Source organism: Lissotriton helveticus, chromosome 8 (assembly GCF_964261635.1).
Source record: "Lissotriton helveticus chromosome 8, aLisHel1.1, whole genome shotgun sequence".
Lineage (NCBI taxonomy): Eukaryota > Metazoa > Chordata > Amphibia > Caudata > Salamandridae > Lissotriton > Lissotriton helveticus.
In genome coordinates, this window is record NC_136069.1 from 69,865,098 (window position 1) to 69,882,191 (window position 17,094).

Sequence of the window (17,094 nt, forward strand, 5' to 3'; positions counted from 1 at the left end):
TCTTTCCCCAACGCAAGATTGCCCCACGTTTAACCTTGTCAAGCATCCCCCTAACATTCCATGTAATCACTCGCAGGGACTCCTCCGGGAGTCCATGTAACCCACTAGCCATAGTCAGGCGGGACCCACCGGGTAGGCCCTCTGCGCCAACACCACCCACTGCGCACCAACATCAGCATCATTGTAAAGAGCACGTGCAGTCTCCCCCCCCCTTTATGTTCCCCCCTCCCCAAAGGACCAAAACCCCCCAAGAAATGCAACATCTGTTTCCTCCCATGTCTCAAACCCCCCCCCTCCTTCTCAACCGCCACCCTCCCAACCTTCAACACCCCCAACCCCCCCCCCCATACCTCACAAAACTATGAAGTACCTGTCGCGGCATGGGCAACCCCAAGCCCAAAACAGAGGGCTTAAGACTAACCATGCCAATGGATCCCAACTCCCCGAAACCTAGTCCCCGAGCCATACACTACCACCCTCCTCAAGTTCAATAACACAGTCTTGAATCAAAGCTGAGGCATCAAAATGTGTCTGTTTCGCCAGGCCTCAACCGCACCATCGCCAGCCAGCAGGAGCCACAGCAAGACACAAGGAGCACAGAGTACCTTAGACCTTCAATTGTCCTTCCCAGATTGGTCCGAGTCTTCAGTTCTGCCGCTATCCTGTGTACCGGAGACGGAGGCCGACCGCTTCCGTGATTTGGACCTCCGATTTCTCCTACTCTTGGTCGGCCGGTCTCCACGTTCCAACGATGACCCCCTCGAAGAGCCCGGGTTCAGTCCCGGCTGGGCATGCGGCCTGAGTGCCACCGTTTCATCAGTCCATTTAAACAGTTCCTCCGGAGAATCAAAAAACAGCGTTTTGGACTGGAAAATCACCCTCAGACGGGCCGGGTACAGCAGAGAGTATTGGAGATTCAAGCCTCGCAGCTTCGCCTTTGCGTTCATGAAGGATTGACGTTGTTGCTGGACGAGCTTAGTATAGTCCGGAAAAATCATAATCTTTCGGTTCTCATATAGGATCGCATCTCTGGTTCTAGCCTCCTTCAGAATGACATCTCGATCGTGATAATTCAATATTCTCGCTATCACTGCTCTGGTCCGTTCACCCTCCGGCGGCCTCTGGGTTAAGGCACGATGTGCACGTTCGACGACGAAGCAGTTGGACAGAGCCCCAGGGGGCAGCCAGCTCAACAGCCACTGAGCCAGAAACTGTTCCATGGTCCCCTTCTCGCATCGTTCCGGAAAACCAATGAAGCGGAGATTGTTACGACGTGCGCGACCTTCCGCATCCTCCGCCCTGAGTGCCAGGTTCTTTTGCACTGATTCCATGACCGCCATTCTCTTCTTCAAGGAGCCCAAATCGTCTTCTACCACCGAAATTCTGGATTCTGCTTCGGTAATCCGCACCACTGCATTCCGCAAGTCCTGGCAGAGCAAGGTAACATCCGCGCCAACTGCACCTATTTTGGCATCTAACATATCCCTAGATTGGGTGATGGCTGTCAGAAGCACGGCGTTGTCCGCCCCCCCCCCCCCGGGGTTGTTGTTGCTGTTGTGATGATTGTCCTCCTCCCGAAGGTCCGGGGCCCCCATTGGGTCCTGTAAATTTATCTATGGTTGGCTGCTTGGTGTGGCTGCCACCTCCTCCCCTGGTCATGCTTGCAGACCCCTTGTGGGGTACTAGCAGTTAATGTAGTCACAGCAGCACAGGGTCCTCTACTCCGGCTATCTAGCCCAATGGGGACACACACCGCAGGTCCCCCCTCGCCACCGGGCCCGGACCTCCGTACCTCAGACTCGGTGCCACTGCTTTGGGCAGGGTAAGGCGGGCCTCAAGATCCACTCCTCCGTTGTCGGCGGTCTGCACGTCCTGCACTCCACTGGCCAGACCACGTCCCACCTCCACGTGCTGCAGGCCCGCCTACCTCCTCCACAAATGTCCAGGGGCCCAGGCGGAGGCACCGGCAGCACGCTGTCCGTCACGGGCAGCTCCGGAACTATGCCAGTGTATTGGCCACTGTCCAGCCACACTCCGGCCCGCCTCCTACACAGGAGCTGCAGGTAGGCCCTCCACTAGGCACAGCGCCGAGGCACCGCTAGGGCCCAGATGCGACCACAGCCCACAGCGAGTCTCGGGCGGGGTCGCGAAACTCAAGACCCCGGCTGCGCCGGAACCACAAGGCTGCAGTGTCCAGCTGAACGGGCTACGGCCTCCCGATCTGCCAAGCCTCAGCCAGGCTCGCGGAGGACAGCGCCGGTTGTCCCACGTCTCGCAGGGCAGTCCAAGTGCCAGACAATCGATAGGTCCGCCGAGCTGCGTGGGCGTCTCCCGGCCGGGAGACGCCAAAATCGAGGTCCCGGCTTCTCGCCGGGCGCTAGGCCTCACTCGTCTCTCTGCCGCCCAGCCGCAGCCAACGCAGCGGGAGCTCCGCGGACCACACCGGAGGGCTCTAGACACCCTCAGCTACAATCGCCTCGCTCGAGCTGTGGTGTGCAGGCTCGGGGGCCAGGATAATTCGCCGGATGAGTCGCGGGCCAGCGGGAGCTCTAGGAAGCTGCGACCGCCATTGCCGCTCGCGTAGCCACGCCCCGCAAAATGTTTTTTTTACCCTCTCTGCTCCCATCCTTTCTACATCAGTGGCCTCATATAAGTCACAATCTTTTCCATCTTGTTGACTATATACAGATACCTTCAGGGGCCAGCTCAATAGATGAATAAGGCTCTGACCAATCTTCACACGAAGGAAGGAACTGGAACAGCAAGAGCCAATGAAAATATCTCACAGTTCAGCCAATCTGTTGCTTTGTAAAATCCAGAAGAAGAAAATATTGTCCAATTAAAATGTGGACAAGAATCCTCTTCCCATTAAGCTGCAACGTATTCCTAAGGCACAATGCATCTAATAGAATTAGTCATTGCTGCCACCAATCAAACACATGATACACTCAAGCCGGTCACTCCATGCTCTTGAGCAATCAACAAGGACGTATGGGTATCCGCGCGCTTCACACAGGACGTAGTACACTTGAGTCGGTAACTCTGTGCTCTCAAATGATGACAAAGGAGAAGTGCGCTTCCATCTCCACTTGCTGATTCAAGAACAGTACGTTCGCACTGGCACGCAGTGCTTTTGAGCGATTCCAATAACTGTCTTCGGAAGAAAAGTAAGTCGATTTCCTCTAAAATAAAAAATAAAACACATACCTTCAGAAATCCTTAGTATTCCTCTACTGTAACCACAAACACAGGGTTTCCTTTGCACCACAAACTAGTAATACGTGGGAGGAATACTTTCCTCAACATAAGACGCCTGGTCTCAATAACGGAGTGAACTCATGTTGATGGTGACACACCGATAGCGATGTCACTAGACATCGAGACAGCATTTGATATGATGGGGTGGCCGTTTCTGGGGGCAGTGCTCGAATGCATGGAGTTTGGTCCAGAGATTAGACGCTGGATAGGTCTCCTGTAGGCAGACCCGGTAGCCAGGTTACACACGTGTAGAAAGATATCTGAGCCTTTTCCTATCACTTGGGATTACAGACAAGAGTGTCCACTATCGCCCTTAATCTTTTCATTAGTCCTTGAATTACTTGCGGCTCTCTTTAGGACGTGGAGTCCGGAGTGGTGACTATCCACTTGCGCGGGTTGGGACATTATCTCCCTATATGCGGAGGATGCAACCCTTTATCTCCGAGATGTAGGTTGGGCTCTGCTCAGCGTGCTAGCCACGCTCAAGGCATGTGGTGAAATATCTGGATTGAAGCTCTCAATAAGGCAAAGGCGTGCTTGTTACCGCTCAGGGCACTGACTGCAGCGCAGAGGGAGGGGATGGTGGACATGAGGATATAAATGAGCTGTGATACGTTCAAATGCTAGGAGTGAATATATATCATACCGCTTGGGACCTCGTACAGGGGTGCTTGACCAGGGCTGTGAACTCCATCCTGCACTTACTACATTTCTTAAATACCATCTCATTATCTCCAATGGGCAGAATAGCCATAGCTAAGATGTTGGTATTAGCCTGGCTCTTGTACTATTTTGCGGCACTCCCGGTGCAGCTGCCTAGAGCCTCTCGCAGGGACCTAGATGGTTTCCTGACAGACTTGGTCTGGGACCATGGCAGTAGGCGGTTATCATTGCAGAAGCTGTATAACCTGTTGGATACAGGGGGCCAGGGCACACCCAACTACAAGCTCCATTATGCAGCTGCAGTTGCCCATGAAGTGGTTGTTGGATAACTTACACCCTGAGACGCAGCAATTCGCTCAATGGCTCAGAGGGGTTTCAACCGTTCAGGGGCTGCTAGATCCGGGGGTGTAGATGTCGCGAGTGGCGGCATGGCTGGAGTGGCACAGCACTGCTGGTGGAAATAACCCCACAACGGAGCACCCCACTTGCCCTACTCTTCAGTCCTGCTGCTTTGGTGGGCGCTTCTGGACTTTAAAGTACTCGCCACACACCACGACACTAGGCATTGGACACATAGTGGGCCGTCCACAGTAAGGGAAATGTTTCTACATAATATACTCCTCATACTCCCCGAGGTGACCTAGAAATACAGAGTCTGCCTGGGACAGTTCCTGACTTATAAAGCACTGCAGTCGTTAAATAGGGGGACGTGGGGGCAGGACCAAGCCAAGCTGTGCCCCTTCGACCCCTTGAGACTGTTGCTGAAGCCCAGTGGGCATAGGCGAGCGGTCCTTCTGTTATACAATGCATTGCTGGGCACCCCCTTGCTGCGCGCCCGGGCCTACGGGGTAAATGGGTGGACATTGTGGAACAGGAATTGACCGATCAGCAGTGGGATGAGGCGATGAGGCGATGAGGCATCTGAGGACCGTGTCTAGTTACCGGAGACTCAAGTTTACACAGTTCAGTTACCTTCATCAGACGTTCCTAGCCCCGGTGCAGCTGCACTGCATGTTTCCGCAAACGGTGCCCAAGAGCCCTATATGCCTCTCACAGACAGCGGGATTTTAAAATATGGTTTGGTCCTGAATGTGGGTGAATACTCTTGGAATTTGTATGACAATTATGTGTTTTTTCTACCTAAATCAATACATACTTGGGGGAAATGATCAGTAGGCTTACTAAAGAAATGTGAAGATTATATGATGTCTAAATAAAAACTATGCTCTTTGGATTCTATATATTTGTGTATGCATCATAGTTAGGGTGGTTCTCCCTTCTTCTTTTGTATTGTTTTGTTTTTTTGATTATGTATGAAGGAAGGAGAGCTGCAGAAGTTGCAATTAAGCAGTAGCATATATTTGCTCAAACCTGTTCCGGCGGTGATAATACATTTTAAGGTTCCAGTGTGCTATCGGCTACTCGTCATGCATGAAACCAAAACACTTCCCACAAAGGCAGCGCTCATAACGCACACTTTCAACCCAGATACAATGCATTTTATTTCTGTATTATGATGGATTTATTAAACATTTTAATTTTACAATTTCATGTAATTTTGCCCATGAAAGGCTGGCTTGCACAGAAAATACCTTAATGAGAGACATTATATGCTCGGACCAGTTTCCACCAGTATCTGAAGAGGTTATTTTATGCGAGGTATGCCCTTGCTTGCAAAAATATCACACAGGATGCCACCAATCCATATTCTGCAATAAAAGTGTAATTTTGTGACATTTTCATAGATGTTTGTGAGAAACAAATATGCAGTTTTGCATGCCCGTAGTGTTTACCTTGGGTTGTTTAGTCCTGATGCTGGTAAAGGACGTGTTCTAGGGAGACCAGATGTCCCAAAATTGTGGAACAGCTCTTTTTTTGGGACACGTGCCCCAGATTCCTTTTAGGTTTCTCCTAATGAAATACCTGAACATGTTTTCAAAAGAAAGGGTTAGCAGACCACCTGCTGTATCCTAAAATATTGCTCATGCGTACACTTTCATCTGTACTTCTGATGTAATGCTTCAGTGTGGTGAAAAGACAGGCATCTATTTACAAGAGTGGCTCTTCGTTACAGACATACAGTACCATATCAATGCACCTTTTTATTGACAATTTAAAAAAAAGGCCTAGAGGCAATTATTATTTCTAGTTTTTAATATTCATTTTTAATATTTTATGGGATTATATACGAGTATATTGATGGACAAATCTAAAATGCTGTTGAATCGAGCATGGAAAAAACTGTGGAAAGGATAGAAAAAAAGTGTGTTTTTTCTAAAAAAAAAATATGAGTGGACCCTCAAAAATCAAAAATAGTTGTGATCTTCTGTTTCATTAATATTGCGCCAAATAGGTTTTCTTCCTCTCTTGAATCGCTCCTTTTTAATCTCTTGGTGCACTTCATATCTCATAACTCACATATATCTACCCATAGATCTCCACGTAATCTTGTGGTGAATTAGCATATTGACGTCTCATATCATCTCTACATTAGTGATACTGACATCTTCTGTTTCTTGTTGCTTGCCTTGGCTTTGCTAGCTTCTTAAATTCACCATAAACTCAGATCATCTACTTTCCTACCTCTTATTCTCTTGCACATGATGTAACCTCGGCAACATGGGAGCTTACAAAGGAGTATTGTTCTTGCACTCTAGGCACACTGAACTGTTATGTCATATGGTAAATACTGAACAATAATTAGCTTTCCACAGAACAAAAATATGTTTGAAAGCAATAACGATTAGTGCAGAGAATATGAGTAGCACGTCAAATGATACAATATCCTGCAGAAAGATCAATTTCTTAGAATGCATTATTGTGTTTACCATAAATGTACATTTGTCATTTTTATTGAGCCAGATAAAAGCACCATATGGTACTACATAAAAATATATTCAGAAGTCACAATCACATGGTTTTGCCAGCAGCGGCCGGCATGACTCGCGGGTAGGAGGGGGAGGGTGGGGTCGCAGGTGTAGAGGGGGGTCACGTGGGGGGTCGTGATTGCGGGAGGGAGGGAAAAAAATCAATTACAAAAAATCACTTACCTTAGTGCTGCCCGGTCCTGCGTCGCTGCTCCTGCTTCCGATTTCAGGTACAAGAAGCAGTCACCCAGGCTCCCTCCCCATAGCAAATCACAATGCTGCAATGCAGCTTTGTGATTGATCTGAGCACTGTGACACAGCGCCCCGCGAGGGGCCGGAAGGGTGGGCATGTTATCCATGCAGGCTGTAATGCAGAAGCCTGCATAGAGAACGGGGAAAGTGCGCATGACTGGTTTGGGTGGCCCGAAATGGCTGACCAAACAGTCATTGCGCACTTAGGAGTAGACAACCCACTCCTCCCCTGCTCCGAGAGCAGAGCAGCCCTGTTCACCCACCCCCCACAAAGCAGCAGGACACAAACCATAAAATTAAAATAACTCTAAGTTCTTATCATTTTATGTTTCTCACTGCTTAAAAGCTGTGGGGAGACGCTCCTCTGCCATAGCAGAGGAGCCACCCCTGAGCTCCAGATGGGGCCCCCTCAGCACAGTACAAAGGCACGTCTGCTCCGGAGTGAGTCCGGAGGGGAGGGGAGGCGTTCATGTACTTTGGGGGGGGGGGGCAATTAAGTTTCATGCATCTACTCTCTTTCCTCTGGTTCTCACTCCTCTCCCTCCTCCCTCTGCACAGGACTGAGTAACATCGCAGCCTGGATGTTTGATAACAAACTGAAACTGAACGGGGGGGAAACAGAACTTCTTCTGTTTGGCCATAACACCACCTTATGGGGACCCTAACACTGGCCCTCTCAAATGGGCACTTTACCCACTCCATCTAAAACAGCACGTAACCTCGGCGTCATTTTTGACGACCAGCTATCTATGAAGAACCACGTGGTTAAAACTTCCTCCACTTGTATTACTATCATTAAGTGGTTGCATAAGATCATCTGGATGCTCCCCCAGGATACTCAGAAAACCGTGGTCCAGGCTTTAATCACCTCTAGACTGGACTATGGGAACATCCTTCTCCTGGGAGCCTGCAAAGAGGTGATTCGTAAATTACAGACAGTCCAGAATATGGCAGTGCGACTGCTCTGTAAATTACCCAATACATCCCCTACCTCCAATTCCCTACGCTCTCTGCACTGGCTCCGCATTGAAAGCCGCACAAAATTTAAGGCCCTCTGCATCATGCACAGAATAAATACTGGCCTGGCCCCACCCTATCTTAAGTCCTTGGTACAGCACTACTGTCCCCTCCGCACTCTGCGATCATCTAATCAGCACTTATTCTCGGTTCCCAGAATCAAACAAGCATTTGCAATGCAATAGGTCTCGCATTTACACGAGTTTTAAATATTGGCATAGTAAATGACTGCCTTTTATTTAAGTTTTAAAAACAAAGAAAAGGCAGTCATTTACAATTTCAATAGCTCAAACTTGCATAAATGCAAGACCTATTGCATTGCAAATGCTTGTTATAGGTGCTTCTGGGATGAGTTTACATTACAGGACACCCTCTTTGTTGCAGCTCATATCTTTTTCTCATCTTGTAAAGAAAACACCGACCACTCGTCGGAAAAGCGGAACATTTTGCGGACTACATGGCAGACTTTCAAAAAGTGTCACAATTGATGGAGCACGATTTTAGTAAATAAAATAAAATCTGCTCAGAGAAAATCCACCCGTGTGTGTTTTAATAAAGTACTAATGTGTGTGAAATCCCAAGAATACTAAAAACGTGTAAATTCTGGAAATACAACTGGAAAATGTGCAAATGTTCACGAATTTAAAAGTCAGAAAAACACATGTAGTGCAGATGACATAGAGAATACTATCCTGTCTGTTCATTTGTTTTTATGTTTCCCGAAATGCAGGAATAAACAACTGCAAACACGAGAGAACTTTTATTCTTCTTGAAAGTTATGTAGGCCTTAGAAAATGACTTTTCTAAGAAGAAGAAGGGAGGGGAGGCAAAGCGGCGGGTAGAAGAGAGAGGGCATGAAGGGATCGAAGGCAAGGGAAAGAAAGGGAAGATGGACGAGATTAAGAGGAGCCACAGATGGACTTTAGAACAAAGCAGCGCTGGGAGGGGGGCTGGGCACGAGGAAGGAGAAATGCGACTGATGGCCTGGCGGCCGTGAAGTGTGAAGCAGTGGGCGGGGAAGCAGATCCCTTTGAAGCTCTCGGAGGCAGGAGCAAATGGTAAGGGGAGGAGAAATGCTGCTGGAAGGCTCGGGCAAGCTCGTGCACGAGGACGTGCACTTGATGAAAACGCTTTGCTTTAGTTTAGCTCTTGGTTTCACCCCAATAGGGCTCGCCTATTTTATCCCTGCGGGATATTAATAGGCGAGCCCTAAAAATCCAGAATGGGTGGCCGCTCTTTCGCCTGGCTGGCACCCTCACTCTGGAACTCCCTTCCCCTCCAGTTACGAACTGAACCCTGCTACCTTAGGTTTCGCAGACAGGTAAAAACTTGGTTATTCAACATGTAACAGCCTTCCTTCTGACCTTCCCCTCTCATTTGGTTTTAGCGCCGGGAAACCTACGGGTAGCTGAGCGCTTTATAAACTTAAATATAATAATAATAATAATATCTGACATACTGAGTGCCTAAACCCATCAAAATTACTGAAAAGGCACTTTCATCTTGTAAGCTAAACCTGTTGGCACTGCAGATGTGTGTTTAAAAAAAAGTATATGGTCCATGAGCCTTTGAAAGTATGGTCCATAACCTAATTATGCCTGTTTCAAACATTTTAATAGAGACGTGGCAGTTCCAAGGCCAGAGTGTCCTTATCGGGTGTTTCCCTGGAAGGGTGGATGGCCAGTTTTGCTAATGGAGGGCATTTTTCTAGCAGTGATTTTCTAGCAGTGCATCCATTTTGAAATCCCCCACTGCAAAGTTCCAGTCATTTTCAGGCAACAATAAAAGCGTCAAGATAACTCTGGTGATTAATGTACCTACTGGAAAGCAATTGGAGTTTTTTCTAGTGGTAGCTTTGACTCATCTAAGGTAGCATAGAGGGTTAACATGCCTGCTGCAAAGGACGCATGCCATGCAGATCACATACCAGTATTTTACGTGCATTGCTTAGTGGGTTACTGCTTTTGTCACAAACTGCCATTTGTTACTATGCAGTTCATAAGTTACAATAATATCTTAGCACAGTGATCTATGAACTGTCATCAAAGAGTTGCATGCAAACTGCATAGTGCAGGTTAGAAAGTTATGTTTTTTCTGAATCTTTCTTTATCCTAATGTTGCTAACAATGGTTTATTTGGGTAGAAATAAATTATTAAAAGCCAACTCTAACCACTGTGTTACGTTCTGAATCCTAGGTTTGTGATTTTCTAGGCCAACCCTTCTTTAAAAAATAACTACCAGTATGGATGACATAAATCCTACACTTTGTTGTCCCCTTTGTCATATTTAACATTTTTTATACAGTGATTTACACACATATGGTTCATTGTCTGTGTGTGTGTGTGTGATGTAAAGTGCTCCAGTACCCTTCACTGGTATGATAGGCGCTATAAAACATGACATTCATGTGAGAGAGGGGCTTTGGAGTGGTGAGAGGCTGTTGGAAGGTGATAGCAAGGGAATCAGGACCCCAACTAAGATTGTCGTATCCCGGTGCATTCTTAAGAGCATCATTTACTATGCTTTAAAAGCTAATACAATTTAATATATAATGAAAAATGTTTTGTAGAATGTGCCATTTTTGCCCACATTTTCTTGGAAGGAGAAACCCCCCCAAACCCTCCTTGTAGTGGTCAGGCTCACTCACAGCACTCATTATGCGCCATACGGCGGCTGGTCTAACCAAATTTGCCAGGGCTGCTTTGGGTTCCCAGCCCTTCCCTGGGCAATTCCAATGTATTCACATAGCACATCAATATTATGTGTTTCAGTACATCACTGATTGTGTTTTAATTCTTTAAAAGGTAGCCAGATGTTGTTTCTGGTCACCGTAGATTCAGTGGTCCTGTGAGTTTAGCATTTTTGTTTACAGTCATCCCTTGAAGAGTTGCTTCATTGTTCAGTTCTCTGCTGTTCTTGGGGGACCATCTCTATTAACTAGGCAGGTTGAACCGCATAACTGAGAAAAAACATTGTAAGCTAATGCCCATTTCAACCACTGTTCATCATCGTAAGTTATAATCCTCTCTGTGCTTTGGAATTTCTTAAAATAAATCAGCTGGGTTCTCACAGTCATGTGACTAACCAAGGTGGTGCAGGGGATAATGGGTAAAGTAGCAGAAAAGTTATGGAGTTTACCAAAAAGCATGCAACATTCACGGTTCCTCATGGCACCTAGAATAACAGTTCCTTTTGTTTTGCAGCTGGCTCTTCTGTTTTTACTCCCTCAGTTTACCTGGTTCTCTTTGTTTTGCAGGTGTTGGGAAGTCATCACTTGTTCATCTTCTCTGCCAGAATCAGGTGCTGGGAAATCCATCATGGACAGTTGGCTGCTCAGTGGATGTCCGAGTATGTTGTGTCTTATGGTGTAATTTTTCCAAAAGTTGGTTGTATAAATGATTGATGTAAAAATTGTGTCTCTATTGAACACCGAAAGGGAATTAGCAAGAAGCGGGAACTTCAAAATGTTAAGGCTGTTGTCTCTTTAATCTTTTGCAAGAATGTTTTTTCTGTTCAAAATATAATTTCACTTGACGTGTTCCGGGGTCTCTGCCACCCTTCATCAGGAGTAAACATTTAGTAACTGCACCCATACGATATTACTTAGAGTTAGAACATATTATGCACTGTTCTTAACCCATCATTCCCCAAGAGTCCACTTATGTGTAGTTGTGTTTCAATAGTCATCACAACACTACTTAAAAATCCATTTCATACATGGTTTGTTGCATACTCAATGGCATTTCTCATGTTGGGTGCCATCTTGGATAGCTTGTGTGCTCATACCCTCGTACTGCTGCTGTCCTTGTTCTTCCAAGACCATATCTATAATGTTAGAATTTAGATTTTTTAAATTACCTTGGTTTTCAAAGGAAGAAATGTAATAAAACATTTTCACTCATCCCTTTGACATTTCAATGTAGAGTGTTCTTATCCACCGACATCCTCTTCTTAAGAGCAGTTTCTATACGTTTCCTCCTATTTGCAGTTGTGGTACAATTCCACACATTTGAAACTTCATTTGGGGACTTTGATTGCCATAGTCCTAAAAAGCTGGTTAGCATTCGATAACATATCCTGTATTCTTCTCTCTATTTGTGTTAATTTATTCTCATTTTCAATTTTTGTGCTCAAGAAATCGAAAGAACTGTAAACGAAGGAGGCGAACATCACAACGCTAAATGGTGGTTTTGGAGAATTTTTTATAGAAAATACGCAGTATACCTAAAAAGGGGTGAGGTGGTGGAATAGGCCTATAAAGGAAGCAGCACCAAAACAGGGAAGGCCAGTGTGGTGACCGACATGAGTTTACAAAAGATAAAACAAAGAAAAGGAAGTAAAAATGAAGCCCGGAAAGGAGAGGCATGTTGGGAGGAGTTTGACAAAGATAGAGGTGAACAGCGGCAATGTAAGATAAACCAAACAGGTGATGTTTCCCCATGTACAAACACAATAAAAATGCAGGACCTCAGGTGAGTCTGCCCCCCAGATCCCAAAATAAAAACCAAGAAGAGAAAAATGGAGTAGGATCAATGTGATCTAGGCAAGAAAGGGATTTGCTGAAAAATGAGGAGCATTAACATGGTTGGTTTTGACAACATGGTAAATGGCATTCTGGTTAAAAATATTTGAGGGAACGATTTAAAGAAATGCACTTTTTGCCTAAAGTGGGTTAAAAAAGTGTGGTATCCATTTAGATGACACAATTCCTATTTGATTTGTTTTACTAACTTGATTGAACAGGTGGGTAGCTGGGCTGTTGTAGAGCTAGATATGTTGTTGAAAGGTCAAGTTTGAAACAAGAAAAATCCCAAAGACTTAGCTGTTGACACTAAAATAGGAGAATTGACACATAAGGCTAACATAGACCGTTAGGACTGCACTTGGGTTATCTTACTTGGGTCGGGACAGCGAGAAGGAAAGACCCACGCTTCAGTGGGATTAGTTTGAGGTACAATGTAGCCATCCATATCTCCGTGCATGTAACAAAATATTGGAAGGACAGGCAACTTTAAGATAAAGAGGAGTATTCTGCATACTGGTGAATGGAGGTGCCAGCCTTATCCAGCAGATGTCCTAGTGACACCATGTAAATGTTAAATACCGAGAGCCTGATTCACTAAGGTGAAGTTACACATTTGTGTAAGTTACAATTTTTTGCGATTCACAAAGCAATTTTACAAGTTGTACCTGAACAACTGCCTGTGTTTTTATATGCACAGTCTCTGCCATGAGTGCGGAGCGTCCACAGTCGTAATAATACTACTCGTTATGTTGTGTTCTGTTAAGAGGACTTGTAGAGCATATAGCTGCCCCTGCAACAGGGCTTCCCAGTGCTAAACCTAGAGCAAATGGTACCGGAACACCGAGAGAAAGAAATGTGGTGATGGGGAAGCTAATTTGGAAAGAACCAAGTCTTCAGTGATTTCCTAAAGCACAGACGATTGAGTTTTTCTAAGGAAGACCAGCAGTTTGTTCCATAGGACAGGGGCCAAGAGTTGGAAGGAGTGTCCTCCTGTTCTTAGCCATTGTTCCTTGGGTTAAGAGGGTAAGTTAAGATTGGCCGACTGATGGGGTCTGGGTGGCAGCACATACGATTGGCAAGAATGTGGGCACCCTGGGAGTGTAGGATCTAATGAGCAATGCACCGGGTTTTGAAATATACACGCTTGCCCACGGGAAGCCAGTGGAGAGTCTGTAAGAGCCCATAGGCGGAACAAACATTTTGGGAGAGAGAAAAGCAGCCTCGCTCCTGCATTTTGGACTATCTGAAGTCTTTAAGTGACTGGTTTGTTGACTCCTAGGTATAGGAAATTGCAGTAGTCTAGGTGGGCCAAGATTAGGGATTGAATAATAGTCTGCCTAGTTTGAGGATCAAAAAAAGCCAATGATTGGTTTGAGGCCTCTCAAAATACCATTGCAGGTACCCGTCAGTGATTTGGCTTGTGCCTCGAAGACAAGAGTGTCATTCATCATTACTTCTAGATTCTAAGTAACCGGTTTGGGCTTAGGGGGTTAGTCCGAGACTGACCGTTCACCAAAGGTCTCCTCAAGTGTGAGTGTGTTTGCCTAAGAGAAGTATTTCAGTTTTGTTTTGTTGGCGTTTAGTTTTAAGCAATTGTTATTCGTCCACTTAACAACAGCAAGCATTCCTTTCTGCTCTGCGAAACAAGGAGACATTGCCAGAATGGCTGCGGAGTACCACGGCGCGTAGCCACAGGGGATCTGAGCCGAGCCCCCAGCAATGGTGGATTGTACCTTGCGTGCGTGCGGGAGGCCGGCGCTCTCGCTCTTCTGGCCCTACTGAAGGATTGCGGTATCGCTGTTGAGCCTGGGGCTGAGCAGCGAAGCAAAGCAGAGCATTCCTTTTCCGCATGGCTGTGTCTGTTTTTCCATCTGAACTCCGAAGCGTTTGCCGGACAGAAGCGTTTATGCTCCCCTGCCAGGTGTTGACGTCGCCCGCCGGAGGTAAGGAGAGGGAGGCGAGAGAGGCCACGGCGGTGGCGGCCGCTTTGATATACGAGCGCTGCTTCCTCATTGCAGCTATTTAAATGCCGAGGTCTGGGCATAGGCTGTAAACATTATAAACACCTCTGCACCCTGCGAGAAGCTGTGTGTGTAAGTGAGCCCCCGCTGATTGTAAACATTAATAAATACCTCTGCATCGGGAAACGGCCATTACAACGAAGCCTTTACAACGAAATCGTTAACCACGCATGCAGTACAACGCATGCGTGGTTAACACGAAAGCCTTTACCACGCATACCTTTACTACGAGGTTTGTAGTAAAGGTATATGTGGTAAAGTAAAAAAGTAAAAAAAAGGGGGGTTGGGGGGTTTGGGGGAGTCTCCCCCCCAAAAAAGAAACTCACCTGAAGTCACGTCGGGCATCAGCGTCGTTTAAGAGAAAACGGAAAATAAACTTCCGCTTTCTCTTAACGACGTATGACGTCACCACGCTAGTAATTGTGGTAAATGTTATGCGTGGTAAACGAATTCCGTTGTAACGCATGCGTGGTAAAGGCATGCGTTGCAACGGAATTCGTTGTAACGTCATATATTCTCTGCATCCTGCATGCCCTGCTATAACCGGCAACATGATAGATTCTGCCTTCACTGTGTTTCTCTCCTGCAAGGTGCCTCTTCCGTTACTTTGCATTCTGCAACACGCTGGTTTTACGTTGGGCTCAACCCCACGCTGCACCCTGGGAGAAGCAGTGTGTAGAAGTTTTTCGAACTTCATGCCTCATTGGGAGAATCTGTATAAATAAAAGAGGCATATTCTATAAGTACTTTCTACGCTATCTCGAGGGGTTGTAAGGAGCGGCAAGGAGTGGTAAGGAGGCATTCCGGCGGAACTGCGGCCAGAATGGGAAAACTGCTCAATGCCTGCCTCAAGGTCAAAACTCGCCGAGTCCAGGCTAGGGAGGTAAAAGAGGCAGCCCGATAGGCCTGTAAGGAGAATGCCCCAAATCTGCTTGACCTTGATTTAACTCTTGAGAGCTCAAAGGAAGAGGAACCATCCTCTGTCGCATCTTCGTATCAGGCGGGTCAGTGGGTGTGGCTGATAAGAACATAGCTATAGTTATGCCTGGAATAACTCCACAGGAGATCTCAGGGTCCGAAGGTCTTAAAAAGGCTAAAGTGACAAAAGAAGCAAAACAATTTGCATTATTCTTGAAAAAAGCAACACTGCAGTCCCCCTCTCCCGGCTCTAGCTCTGCCCTCAAGCTCTCTAAGGAACCTTCTGATGTTATATCTCCATCAGCTCTAATACCAGTAGTAGTAGACTTGACCCCTTCGAGTCTGGTAAAACCTCAAGCAAATTTGAAAACTGGTTTAATCAGGACAAGACAACGTCTCTAACTCTGCTGACCACTCAGAAAGGGAGACAAGTGGGACATCCAGGAACCTCGGAAACCTCGGAAATTCCTGATGTACCAGGACCAGCCTTCATCACCTCCAGTGCTCCCAGTGCCCCAAGTACAGCATCGACCCCTCAAGTCAAGTTATCAACTCAGCTACAGGCTCAGGCTCCCGTACAAGAGCCTGTACCCTCAACTGGTTTGATGTCTCCTAAGGGGATTTTGGAAGGGAGCTCTTCTTTTTCTGCTGTGGACCCTCCCCATGTTCATTCTAGCCCTAATATGGAACCAGTTGGTGAATTTCAGATGAGTGTCAAAGACCTGCTAAACTTAATTTTGGAGGAAATCTGTAAGTTGAAAAGCGCTCAGAAAGCTGAACTTGCTTCTCTTCATCAACGCCTAGAGAAAATCGAAGGCACAATGTCAACCCTTCCAGTTAAACAGCAGGAGGCAGAAACCAGGATCTCAGCCTTAGAGGACCAGATGACCATCGTAATGGGAGAGGCCAAAGCGGCGGTTAAAAGCAAGCATGCCCTTGAGAACAAACTGGAGGAGTTAGAAAATAACTTTCGGAGGGCCAATCTCCGGATAGTGGGAATTCCGGAAGGAATCGAGGGCTCCCAAACCTTGCAGTGGGTCAACTCATTTATCAAACAAAAGGTCATCCCAGAGTTTAAAGGCGATCTCACCATCACCAGGGCTCATCGTGTTCCTGCCCGCCGGTTTCCGAATTCCATGTTACCACGTACAATACTGTTAAACTTTGCAGACTATCACATAAAAGAGAGGATATTGTCTAAAGGAATCCAGCAGAGACACTTTGCAGTGAATGAGACTGTAAAATGTCGCATTTTTTCTGATATGACAGCTGTGGTGGCGCGCAGGAGGAAAGAATTTGTGAAGATCCTTTATCTATTTAAAGCTAATGGGGCACAAGCATCCATCGCCCAGCAGTCCAAATTGAGGGTCTTGGTTAAGGGCAAATGTTTTATGTTTTCCGATCTGGATGAAGCCCAGGAATTATTAAAAGAGATCTTGCTGGGCTCTGGGGTTTAAATGGAGATGCTGTTTATTATTCTAACCCCACTGGCAGGGAAACTGGGGGGTTAGGTGGGTTAAGCAATGCTTACCCGTTGCTTCTTTCATTGGAAGGCCCAGTCAAGGTTATGTT

At 46.5% G+C, this 17,094-nt stretch overlaps 1 protein-coding gene across 1 annotated transcript in view; it reads left to right on the forward strand.

The window, feature by feature from the left end:
• The window catches only part of RABL3 (RAB, member of RAS oncogene family like 3), a 65,279-nt gene that overhangs the window by 12,000 nt on the left and 36,185 nt on the right, over positions 1-17,094 (forward strand). The window contains exon 2 of the mRNA XM_078656642.1: positions 11,315-11,406. Within this exon, the coding sequence (XP_078512768.1) occupies positions 11,315-11,406 (92 nt within the window). The remainder of the gene's footprint in view (positions 1-11,314; positions 11,407-17,094) is intronic.